Source organism: Sminthopsis crassicaudata, chromosome X (genome assembly GCF_048593235.1).
Source record: "Sminthopsis crassicaudata isolate SCR6 chromosome X, ASM4859323v1, whole genome shotgun sequence".
NCBI classification, from domain to species: domain Eukaryota; kingdom Metazoa; phylum Chordata; class Mammalia; order Dasyuromorphia; family Dasyuridae; genus Sminthopsis; species Sminthopsis crassicaudata.
In genome coordinates this window covers 72,570,465-72,583,514 of record NC_133623.1, presented here as the reverse complement: position 1 = coordinate 72,583,514, position 13,050 = coordinate 72,570,465, and the positions used below count along the sequence as shown (strand labels likewise).

The following is a 13,050-nucleotide window of genomic DNA, read 5'->3' as shown; positions in this document are numbered from 1 at the left end:
GATGCTTGGGGAAATTTTATTCTTATAAAAAAGACAACAGTAAAATTGATTTTTTTGTTTTTGTTTTAAGGCACAGGGCACTATAGCCTCTAGATGTACAGGAAACTCATGATGATGATTTTTTGGTGTCTCCTTTTCTTTGCTTACAGTGGCTGAGCATTTTGTGGGTTTCCCCGTGGCCTCTCCTGTTTTACTTCTTAGTGGCAGTAACCTTTTCTGGGTTAGCAACATAATCTCTTGAAGAATGAATTTCCTGGGTTCCATGGATTAACCCAGTCTGTCATTTCTTCTCTTGGGAGGTTGGGGTATGAGGGGTGGGGAAGGCAGGTTCTACTGGAGACTTTTTTTGCATTTATGTTTTTATACCAACCATATAAGCCACATAATAGATTTTTCTTTAAAAAAAAATGTTCTATAATCAGACAAAATAAATTAATACTTTGGCTAGGCCTAAACATCTGGCCTCATTCCTCCTCTCTGTGGAGAGGGACAACATCAGTTTTTGGAAGTCATCATTGGCCATTGCATTGAGCAGAGTTGAGAATTCTTTACATTTTTTTTCCCTTCAAATAATTTGATCTCTTCCTGCCTGAATTCATTAGAGTCTCCCCAAATTTCTCTGAATGGTTTGTATTCCTTTCTTAAGGCATAATATTTTCTTACATTTGTACAATTTGTTTAGCTATATACCAATTCTTTGCTGCCCAGAGTGCTATTCTAAATACTTTTGTGTTTATAGGACCTTTGACCTCCTAGGGTCAAAGGAATATCCCTCATTGCTCTGTCAAAGGAAATGTGATCACTTTGGAGATAATTTCCATTTATTTTCCAGAGTTCTTAGACCAATTCACAGTTTTACCAGCAGCATATTAGTGCCTCTATCTTCCCATAGCCCCACCATTTTGCCATTTTCATCTTTTATCTTCTTTGGCAATTGATGTGAGGTAAAGAATTGTTTTAATTTATGCAGAGTATTACAAAAGTCAGTGCAGTTTTAAGCTAAGAAACTGCACTGACTTTTCTAATATCCTATGTAAATTAAAACAGCTCTTTACTTGATATCCAAGAGTGCCAAAGAAGGCAAAAGATGAAAAACTTAAAGCTTTCTTCACTTAAAACCACAATAAGATGTTGCGACATCCTGTATTTCTCTTCTTGGTGTGTGTTTGTTTTTTTAATCTTATGGCTGTTGACACTTTGGATCTCTTCCTTTGATAATTATCTATTTGTGACCTTTGACCATTAATCCATTGGGAATGACTGTTGCTCTTAACATTGTAATTCCCTCTATCTTGGGCATCAAACCTTTGTCAGAGAGATTATCTGCAAAGATTTTCCCCTGTTAGCAGTTTGTCTTCTACATTTATTGTTTTTGTTTGTGTAAAAAGGCTTTCATTTTTATGTAATGGATACTATAGCTATTTTATTGTCTATAAATACCTCTCTCCTTTGCTTAAATGAAGTCATGGTTGTGCATGGTATATCCTTTTATTATCTTAAAAAAAGTTTTTATTTTTATTGCTATCTTTTGTTTTTATGTCACCTAGATTTCCTCTTGATTCTCTTCCCCCTTAGCCATACCCATCAGGTACCTCTGATAAGGGTTTGGTGTTCAAGATATATACAGATATATAACAAATAGGTAAGTGGTCAAAGATGAACAAACAGTTCTCAAAAGAACTGCAGACTATTAACAAATCATATGAAAGAATTTACCAAATCAATAAGAATTGGAGAAATGCACATCAAACCCTTACGCTCTACAAATTGACAAAGGCAATACAAGATGAGAATAATCATTGTTGGTCAGGATATGGAAAGACAGACACACTAATAAATTGATGGTAGAACTGGGAAATAGAACAACAACATTTAAAGGAGAGAAAAGACTGATCGGGACATTGAAAAAAATCTGGCATGTGCAGTGTGCCAAACTAGCGCCCCACACCACCTTGCTCTCAGCACAAGGAGCAGGCAGAGGTATCTTATCTCTTCTTTGGGGCCAAGATCTTTTTGCAACATTCATCTTCAGTTCTTTTGTGGTTCTATTTGACGTAATAGTTAATGTTGTTTGCCTTGTTTTGCTGCACTTTGCATTAATTCTTATAAGTCTTTTCATACTTCTGAATCATATTCATCATTATTATTATTTCACCATTTCTGTATCAGTTTGTTTATCCATTCCCCAATTGATGATTATCAACTTTATCATCCCTTTGCTATACCCCCAAAAACGTACCTATCGTTCCATTTCCTCTGCAACATTGACTCTTGCCATCTTTTGTCATCTTTACCAATTTGCTGAGTGTGAGGTGAAACCTCAAGGTTATGTTGAGGTGAATTTCTTCTGTTGGTGATTTGGAGCATTCTTTTGCATGACTATTAATAGTTTGCATTTCTTTTAAGAATTCTTTAATTCTTTTTTTTTTTTTTTTTTTTTCCTGAGGCTGGAATTAAGTGACTTGCCCAGGGTCACACAGCTAAGAATTCTTTAATTCTTAAAATTAAATTCATTAATCCACTTATCTATTAGGGCAAGGTTTTTGATCTTCTGGATACTTTGATATTATGGATACCATAATATGGATTACCATTCATGTTATCTGATAAATTTTACACAAAGATTTATTTACCATTTTTTCACTTCCTTCTTAGCCTAGATAAATTAATTTTATTTGTTTGGAAGCTTTTCAAGTTTCATGTAATCAAAATGATCTATTTTATCTTTTATAATTTCCTCTATTCCCTTGTTTAATGAAGAATACTTCAGCTTCTCATAACTCTGAAGAGTATATATCATCTGCTTCTCTTCTAATTTTTATGGGTTTAAACAAATTAGCTCATGTATCCATTTGTAGTTTATGGTGATATATTTTATAAAATGGTAGTTTAAACTAAATATCTATTAGACCGATTTGCAATTTCCCCCAGCAGTTTTTGTCAAATTGGGAGGCTTTACTTTCCTGGATACTTATACTAAAATTTTTCATTTCTTTGAAAATGACTCTCCGGGGACAGCTAAATGGCACAGTGGATAGAGCACTGACCCTGAAATCAGGAGGAACCTGAGTTTAAATTCGGCCTCAGACATTTAGATACTTCCTAGCTGTGTGACCCTGGGCAAGTTACTTAACCTTCCTTGCCTCAGCAAAAAAAAAAAAAACCAAAAAACAAAAAACAACAAAAAACTGTCCAGTAGGTGGCAGACTGGCAACAAGTTTTCTCTGGATGCTGAAGAAGTTATTGGTGGTTAGAAGGCCAAGTGCTTTCTCTTCCCACAAGGAGAAAAGGAGTGCTTGAGTGAAAACGTGGGAGCTTTAGTGAGAAAAAAGCTTCACTTTTTGCAGTAGGTATAGAGAAGAAAGGTAGGCATGGATCCTAGCTTTGGAGAGAGAAGATTTCCAAGGTGTCAGAAGATTGGTGGCCACAGAAGATGGCGGCACGTGTAGGCCCTGAGGAGGAATCTCACCTGGGGAATGGTCTTAAGAGAATAGAGCTGGGAGTGTAAACTCAAGTTGAGAGCCAGCTCAAGCCCAAAAGTACTGGGGTGAAATGTAAAATTTCTCACTCAATTATATTAGGCTTATATTAGGATCAGGGCCTCTTAACCGGGGGGGCTCTGGATTTTTTTTCACATGCTTTCAAAACTATATTTCAATTTATTTGTTTTCCTTTATATTGTCATCCTATGGATTTTGTAATGTCACAGAGGCTTCACCAACCTGCCCCCAAAGGGTCCATGACCCAAGAAAGGTTGGGAAGCCCTGGACCAGATGATCTTTAAGATCCTTCTAGCTCTTGCTTGGATTCTGGTGGTTTAGATCCAACCCAAAGGCAGGGGCATGATGCGCGCCCCCTCCCCCCCAATCACACCATTCCCAGGAGTATTGTGTTCAGTTGGGGATCTGCAGGATTAAAGGAACTTGATGAAACTGGAACCTGTGTAAAGCAGCAAAAGCAGGATGGTAAGGGCCTTGAGTTCGTGCCAGATAAGAACTGGTTGAAGCCACTGAGAATGAAGGATCGATTTAAGGAGGGCTGTGAGAACTCTTTAATTACATTTTGCTAACTATCCTGGAAAGGGGATTGGCCTTCTACTGCTTGACTTTAGAGGGCAGAACTTGGAGCCAGGGGTGAAAGCTTCAAAGAGTCAAATTCTGGTTCATTTGAGCTTCTCTCCTGCTCCCCCCTCCCCCAATGCTGCTTCTGGAGAATGGTGGGCCCTCCCTTCCCTCACAAAGGCCAAAAGGCAGCTTGGAGTAGGGATTTGAAAAGAGATCTTTTTCCAGAGACAGGCTGAGCTAGATAACCAGCACTTTGGACTTCTTCCTTGAGACAGGAAGTTGCTACTCCTCTGCCCCTGAGTTATAGCTAAGGTCTCAGAATCACAATAGAGTTAGGACCTCAAAGATCATCTGGTCCAGGGCTTCCCAGCCTTTCTTGGGTCATGGACCCCTTGGGCAGGACCGCTTCTTAGAATGTTTTTAAAGGCATTAAAATAAAATACATAGGATTAAAAGGGAAACTAAATAGATTGAATTTTAAGTTTGCAGACCACTGATCTACTGTAAACTTTTCAATGTGTAATTTGATATGCAAGGACTAGATAGGGAGATAGAAAGTATATAAGATGCTGTCCTTAGCCCTGAAGGAATTTAAAATTTAAGTGATCTCTATGTAGTCTTAGTATAAATTATGTTCCTGATATGTAATTAGTAGGACTAGCAGTATGAATTTAAATGTATGAAGGAGAGAGAGCTACAAGTGTTAGGTTTTTCTGGAGATATCCAAGTTGAACTGAGCCTGCAAAGAAGGGCTTGAGTCTCAAGCAGTAGGTAGAGCTTTGGTTGGGAGGGCAGAATTATGGGTGGAGGAGGGCATGCCTGAGCATAAGGAACATTCAGAAGTGTGAGTGTAGATTTGAAATGGGCTGTCGCAGTAGTTTAGACAGGAAATGGGAAGGGGGTTAGGGGGAGTTGAGCTGGGTCGTGGTTCACAGGAATGAAGAGGATAAATTTGGGACGGTTGACTGTCAGCAGAAATGGCCATCTGGCTGGCTTGGACTTGGAAGAGGAAAGGAGAGCTCCCTCAGAGGTGACTGAGCTTTAAAGCAGGGGGTGACTGAGACAGAAAGAACTACACCCAAAAATGGCAGGCATGTGAGTGTTCCCAGGGGAGAAGAGAAAAGCTTTACTCATCATTCCTCCTGTTTCCTAAAGCTTTTTTCTCCCCTTTTCTTCTTTGGATGAGGCTAAAATCCAGTGGATTGTGAAAATTCACTCCTCCTTCCCCTCCCTCTGGTTTCACTTCAGCCCCATGTTCTTTGTAGAGTACCCGGGGACCTCTTTTCTCAGCCTTCATTTTTAGTGCCACCTAGAGTAGAAGTAAAACAATAAAAGCAATAACTTGAAGTTTTAGGGCTCGTCTCCGGCTTTTCATAGTGGACATCCGGCCCAATTTTTTTTTTCCTGGCTCAAGACCTATAGGCTCGTGCTGTATTGGACCTTTTGGATAAATTAGAAAGATGATGAAGTGTAAGAGTGGGCATCAGGGAGCCCGGAGGGACCATTGAGTAGGGGATGATGGGATCTGATCTGTGCTTTGGCAGCTGTATGGGGGATGGATTGGAGAGGGGAGGAACTGGAGGCAGGGAACCCAAAGAGGAAGCTGGGAGATGATGGAAGCCTGGGATAAAGTGGGAGCCTGGTGAGTGGAGGAAAGGGAGCATCTATTGAGACGTGATAAAGCTTGGCAACTGATTGGATGGTGGTTGGGAGGGGTGACAAAGAATGAAGAGCCAAGGAAGACTCCTAGATTGGAAACCTGCTTAACAGAAATAGAGAAGCTTGGGGGAGGGCCAGGTTTTAGGGCTAAGTTCAGTTGAGATGCATATGAGAATCCCAGCGGTGATAGCAGGTCACTGATGAGGTAGGACCCAAGTTTGAGGAGGATTAGGACTGGCTTGTGGGTTGGGAAGTCAGCTCCCATAGAGCTCCATGGGTTTCGCCAAGGGAGGGAATGAAGAGCCCAGGAGAGAGGGGGAACCCCCCCCCAGGTTTGGGGATGAGTGATGCTGGGTAATGGGAGAACCAGATGAATCTTGTTGAAGTTGGGAAGGGAGTGACAGTGTCAGAAGGGATGGTAAAATCAAAGAGAAAGAGAAAGGGCAGTCACCTTGGAGAGAACAACTTCTTCCCTTCCACTTGGCAGCCCCTAGCAGCTTTCCCCACCATTTTGGTGGTGATAGAGCAGAGGGAGGTGGCGTGGAAGAGTTGAGTCAAGGGGACACCAAAATGTACTTGAAGGCGGTGGGAAGAGCGGAGGCTGCAAGGCAAGGTTGGGGACAGGAGAAGGGCGGGCAGCCAGCATTTAGAGAGGGCTTAAAGTTTGCAGAGGAATAAGGAAGCAGGGACCCCAAGTAGAAAGGTTGGCCTTGGCAAGATATAGGGCCAGGTCTTCCTCGGACCAAAAAGAGGAAGTGGAGATGGAAGTGGAGGGCTAGGGGGAAAGGCCCCTGAGAGCCTGCCCCTTCTTACGTGTGCTAGCTGCCTGGGCCCAGGAAGCGACGGCGGGCAGCTCCAGGGCCTCAGACTGGATGCTGTCCCCCAGTGCCCGGCAGACCTGCTCTTTCCCCGCTCCAGTGCCCACAGGAGGAAGGCCGCGGCGGGGGAGAGCTAGGCTCCTCCTCCCTGCTGACCTGCTGGTTGGCCACCCCTACGCTGGGTTCCATCGGGCTCTTAACAGCGAAGCTTTGGCTACTTACCAGCGTTCCTGCCAGCCACTTGGCTAGGAAGGGGAGGGAAGCGCAGGCTCTGCGGCTCTCTGCCACCAGGTGGCACTCTGAAGTCCCTTGCTTCTCCACAGAAGGGGTGGTCCTCCAGACCTAGCGTCATCCTCCTCCTGCGCTGGAGCCCCAGAGGGCTTTGTGCTGGGGGGGTGGGGGGGTGGGGATGATCTGACTCAGACATGCCTGCTTTCCTAATCCCCGCGGTCCCCATCTATCTCTTGTCTCCGCTGGGCCTTCTGCCCTTCTTTTCCCTCGTCCCCTCCCCCCCCAGCGCTTGGGTTCCGATGCCTCTTTGTGTGCAGCTGAGAGATCGGCTCGGGCTCCTGGGTGCCACAACCTGGCCTTGGTGAAAGGCCTTTGCTGGAGAGGGCCTGGCTGAGGAGGGGTCCTACGGCCTGAGTTAGGGAAATCTGAGCCTTGGACCACGAGATCCCTGAGACCGCTAATTTTAGAGGGTACATGTCACTGGAAACTCACTGTGCTTGCCAGGTGGCAGCAGCCAGGCCAGCCCTAGGCCTGTTCCTGGGGGAGCCCCCCTGGTTCTTGTACCCCTGACCGGGATGTGCCTGACTAGCTGCTCATTAAATGAAAAAAAGGCAAGAGGAGGCCCTTCCATGACCCACCCCCACTTCTCTCTTTTCAGTGCTTGTCCAAACACTGGGCAAGGCAGAGCCCCACGAGGGGTGGAAATGGCATTGGGGAAAATCTCCTGGCCCTTTATTTTAGAGAGGTTTTTTTTTTTTTTTGTTTGGTTTTGGTTTGGTTTTTTCCATTAAAACCATGAGGAAAATGTGAACGTTTGTTTAGGGCAGGGAGAGGTAGAGGAGGGGAAGAGGAGGAAGAGGAAGAAAGGAGCAGCAGAGGCTCTCAGTGATCACTGTCTGCCCCAGGGCCGTAGCTTGGGCCCGGTTTTTTTTGCCCTTTGCTGTGTTCTTCCTGTCTGTTCTCTATCCCTTTCTGAGAATGGAGTTGGGAGATGAAGATTTCTTGCTTACTCCCTGGTTACATGACCTTTGTGTCCTTGTGCCACGTGGGAAAAAGGGAAAGAAGTTCTTGTACTCCAGCAACTCCCTCTCCCCCAGGGAACAATATCTCCCTAAATAATACATATCATATTACATAACAAACATGGTCGTATCTCCCCAGATTTTAGGGAAATGGGGATGTCCTTAAACTTGTCACTGCTGTCCAAGCTTGGGCACCTGTGCCTGCTGTCTGGGAAGGTTGTGTGCTGCTTTTAATTCTCTTTCGACTTCTCCTTGAGGCCCCTGGGCTTGCTGGTTCAGGGGACCGGATCAGCTGCTCTGCATTCGCTTCTTTAGGCTGCTCAGAAGCCCATGCTGCTCACACGTCCTGGTTTGCTTTTTTCTTCCTTGCTGGGGGCTCTGCCTTGTGTGGTGGCTGTCGGGATTTGGGGGTCTGATATATTACTTGGAAATTTGGACAGAGAAATGAAAGTAGGGCCTAAAGGCCCTGCCCCCAAATCCCACCATCTACTACCCAAGGCAGGCCTGGGGCCACAAGGTGGCTGCTCCTATGGGAGTTCAAGCAGCATCCTTTCCATCCCCCCTGGGAATGCCCTACACCGCTGTGGCTCCCGCTGGGCCAGGCCCAGCCCTAGATGAGAGATAATCAGCAGGTTTGGCCTATAAGTCTATTCATCACTTCTCACTTTGTCTCCAGGGACGCTGGTGAGTGTCTTCTCCCTCCCCTTCAAAAAGCAAAAACCAAGAAAAGCCCAACACATCAGGGGGGGAGTTTTCATAAAACCTAGCAACCCTAGTGTGCTCTTAGACACAGATCTTCAGGTAGCTCTGTTTCCCGGTCCTTTGAGGGCGGAGAACATCTCTGGGAGGTCAGTAGGGAGCAGACTAACTCAGAGACTAGTGTGCGCCTTGTCGGGGATGTGGCAGCAGCCTTCCCCTTGACCCAGAAGTGTCACTCGGGGCTGTGTAGTAGTTAGAGGTTCTGCCACCCTTCTCCCTTTTCTGGCTTTTTAAAAATACTGTCCTCTTCTTTTTTAAACAATCACAGCCTGATCAGACGCCTAGTGACCCTTATCTCCCAGCAGGCCACACTGTTGGCCTCCAATGAGGCCTTCAAAAAACAGGCTGAGGGTGCCAGTGAAGCCGCCAAGAAATACATAGAAGAAAATGACAAGCTGAGGAAGGTGAGTTCTGGTCCCTCCCTTTCCCATGTGATAGCCCTGGGGCTGTGCCAGGTGGGCAGCCTCGAGTGATTGGCCAAGCACAAGGGCTCTTGCACTGGCTTCAGCTGCCAGGGCCCTGAGCGGCCTCGCCCCATACTGCCTGGAAATGTCCCTGCCGACAACATCTTGTAAAACTGCTGGCCTTTGGCAAGACCCGAAAAGTCCGACTGGGTGGGCCGTACTCCACGGTGTTGCTTCCATCCCAGCTGCCTCAGTGGATCAGTTCTAAGGTTTTCCTTCTTAAAAAGTATAAGCCCCTCACTCCCTCCTCTGGCTTTCTTTGTCACGCTCTTTCCCTAGGGTTTTCCCCCCCAGCGGTATGATGATAAATAGTTAACAGCTGTGTCTTGGGGAGGAATATGTACAGGAAATACTTTAAATTGGCATTATTTACTTTTTCTCCATCACTTGCTTAAGTCTAGACCAGGCCATTGGCAAACTACAGCCCGAAGGTCCACGAGCTTACGTTTTATTTTTAAAATGTAAAAACCATTTTTAGCTCAAGCAAGAACAGTACAAAATCTGTGGTCAGCGGGACTGTAGTTTATCCAACTTTAGACAACAGAACAGTAAATCGAGGCCTTGTTTGTAAATTGGCTTTTGATTGCCAGTCCAAGCTGTCTCCGGCACCCCGTGGGTTTTTTCTGAGGTGAACCAGTGAGCCAGCAACCTGGATAATGTGATACCTCTGGGTAAAGCCTTTTACTGGGAATTATAAGGTACTTAGACGAGCAGTTGGAGCAACTGGAGCTAAAGGGCTGTCGTGTAGAGGAAACCCTTCAAGGCGGACAGGTGGAAACAAGGATCATCTTTGACTTCAGGAGAGGCTACTTCTAGAGTCTTGCATTCCGAGACTGTCACATCCCCCTCACTGCTAAGGCAGGGCAAGTTTAAATCTCTAAGTGCTGAGAGGATAGAGATGCCTTTGAAAACTTTGTTGGATGTTGCCCATGCTGTCATCTTGGCCAAAGTGGACAGTCTCAGAAGCAGGGAGGAATCAAGTGGCAAGTGGGCCCTCTGACCACACCAGCAAGATCAGCTAGAAATGGGCAACCCAGAAAGCTGCTTCTGGTGAGGAGGGGGTGGGGTAGTTCACATCTGGTCCTTATTCGGGGACAGCCAGCTTGAATAATTGGAGGCGATCTTTGAGGACAGAGATTATTTTTTGCCTCCTTTTGCATCCTTAACACTTTGCCTGCCCCTTAGCACGTATTTAATAAATGTTTGTTGCCCGACTGATGGGACGGTGGTAGCATTAAAGGGGACCAGGAAAGGTAGAGTTTAAGTCCTCTTGATGAGGAGGGAGATCATTCCAAACATCCCTGTGTTTGGAATGATCTAGGAGATGGAGAGGCTCGGGTCCTCACCTGCAGCAAGGAGGCCAGAGCCTGGGAGGGAATATCCTAAGGAAACTGGAAAGGCTTGGAATGTCAAACAGGAATTTTGGTTGGATTCTGGAGCAGATAGGAAATCAGTGGAACTGATGGAGTAGGGAGGGCAGTGTATGGCATGGTCACTCGGGCAGTTCAATGGAGGTTGGATTGAAGTAGGGAGAGACCTGATGAAAACAAAGCCACCAGCAGCTATTGAAGTATTGAAGCGCAAGGAGATGAAGACCTGGGATGGTGTCGGAGGGTATATATGTTAAGAGACAAAGTTGGGGCAGCTAGGTGGCATAGTGGATAGAGCACCAACCCTCGGTGCAAATCTGGTCTCAGTCACTTAACACTTCCTAGCTGTGTGACCCTGGGCAAGTCACTTAACCCCAATTGCCTAAAAAAAAAAAAGAGAGAGAGAGAGGCACTCCGTGGCAACAGATTGGATATGGGGGGATAATGGCCTGCCTGTGTCTTCCCTACCCCCAGAAGGCTGGTTTTTGATAAAAGATTTTAGCCCAAACAGTGGGCAAGACTTCCTTTTAGCCCACTGAGAGGGGGAGGGGCTTAGGCCTAGACTGACAGTGAGGCTTTCCTTCCATATTCCTTAACATGGCAATTCAATGGGCAGGTGAAGGTGGGTGTGGATTCCCTGGGAGTGCCCTCGAAGCTGGGTAACCCAGGCCTCTCTGGTCCTCTTCCCAGGAAGCTGGTATAGTGGACCTGGATGACGAGGTGCTCGTGGAGAACAAAAACCTGAAGGCTGAATTCGAGAAACTGACGGAGGAGCTGGCCGTCAACAAGCGAAGTAAGGGCCGGGCCCTTGGCGAGATGACCCCTGGGTTGGCCCTTTTCTGGGAAGCTAGGGAAGAAAAACCTGGAGTTTCTCCCCTTCTGCTTTTCTCTGCCAGGCTACTCCACCCCTCCCCCTGCCCCCCACTCACACACTTATGTGTATGCCAAGCTATCATGGGGCCCAGCAATGCCAAGCAGAGGTCAGGAGCTGGCAGTGCCAGTGGATACAGAAAGCCGGATAGTGTTTTGTAGCAGCACACAATGTGGCCTAGCTGAGCCAAGGGGGAGGTGTGGGGAGCCCAGAGATACCTTTGAGCTGAGAACAGAAAGGGGCACTGGGGGGGGGGGGAGTGGTGAAGGGAAAGAAGGCTCCAAGGCGACAAAGAGCAAAGTTTAGGAAGGGACCGGACACTTGAGTTTCTCAGAAATCCAGATCAACTGTGAGCCTCGCCAAGTCATTCCTTCTGTTTTCTCTCCCCCCCTCCCTTCCCCCCAGGCTTTGGAGTCCCTGTTTCTCCAGAGACCTGTAGAGACTGAGCAGCTTAGCTCACTTAGTAACTGGAAGAAGGTCCTGAGAAGTGGTGGTCGAGGTGACCTGGGGGGAAAGGTCAGGACCAGGTGTCCAGAAATGGCCTTGGGGTTGGTTTGTTTTGCTTTTGCGCCCTCCCCCCCCCCCCAAACTTGGTGAACATGGTTGGGTATTGGCTGTACATTGTGGATCCACACCTCGCCCAGAGATGGGCACTTAGTTGGTATGGCCAACTTTCTCAGAACATGTCTTTGTGGTATTGGGATGCCTTTTGGGGGCATACCTCCTTTCTTACTGTAGTTCTCTAACCTTTAACCTTATGTGGGGAAGAGGGCAGACAGAGTGAGTATGCATAAGCTCATTTTAGAGGCAGTCACTCTTCCCAAACTTTCCCGGCCTTGGCTGAGACCCTGAAAAATTAACTGTGGCGTGCAGAGCACAAGACCCTCCCACCTAATTTGTGTCCTGTCTCCTCTTCCAAGACCTGGAGAAAGCAGAAAATGAAGCTCTGGCCATGCGCAAGCAATCAGAAGGGCTGACAAAAGAGTATGACCGTCTGCTGGAGGAGTATAGTCGCCTCCAGGTACGTGCACAGGACTGGCACCAGGGTGGTATATCTCCAGATATGGGTGTGGGATAGTGAGGGGGCTTCTGGGATATTGAGAACATTTAATGGAAGACAAAGAAAGTAGGCCTCTAAAATTTGAGGAGCAGGAGGGGTCTAGATAGCATCAGCCCTGCCTGTAAAGTGACACCAACACTGAAGGAAAAGAATGGGAGCCAGTACAGGTGGTAGATGGAGGGCATGCTGAGGACTCCTTCCCAGGCTGCTCAACAGAATGTACTTGGCTGTCAGGTGGGAGGGCCTTTGGATGGGTTCAGGCAGCTCCTCTTCCCAAAGTGTCCTTGCCAAGTACAGGGACTCCGGCTCCCCAGTCTGAGGTTCCCACCTGGCAGTAATGGGGAGATGCCGAAACCAACGTTGTTGTGCCTTCTTTCTTCATCATAGGCCCCTGAGCCATGGCTTGGGCCTTCCCTGTCCTCCACCCCAGTCTCCTTAGACGTGGCAGAGGAAGGGAAGCCAGCAGGGCTTCCCTTCCCTGGCCACATCTGGGCTCAGAGCTCCCCCTTTGCCCTTGCCCGGAAGTCTGCTTAAGTGATGGAAGTTCATTGCCTTTCTTGAGGCAGAAATGGACATAATAAAAGGACCACCTTTCCCACATAGCCCCATACTTCCCCCAAAATAGCTCTGAAACCAGATTGTCGAAAAGCACTCTGGAGCCCAAGTGATCTTGTCTCAAGTTGGGGTGGGGAGTTATTTATAGGCTCCCGCCAGCTATTCTGGGCAATCACA

The 13,050-nt window shown here is 46.7% G+C and overlaps 1 protein-coding gene across 3 annotated transcripts in view; it reads left to right on the top strand.

The window, feature by feature from the left end:
• The window catches only part of BCAP31 (B cell receptor associated protein 31), a 29,781-nt gene that overhangs the window by 16,071 nt on the left and 660 nt on the right, over nt 1–13,050 (top strand). For all 3 annotated transcript variants that reach the window (XM_074277923.1, XM_074277924.1, XM_074277925.1), the window contains 3 exons: nt 8,822–8,957; nt 11,078–11,180; nt 12,179–12,279. In XM_074277923.1, the coding sequence (XP_074134024.1) occupies nt 8,822–8,957; nt 11,078–11,180; nt 12,179–12,279 (340 nt within the window). The remainder of the gene's footprint in view (nt 1–8,821; nt 8,958–11,077; nt 11,181–12,178; nt 12,280–13,050) is intronic.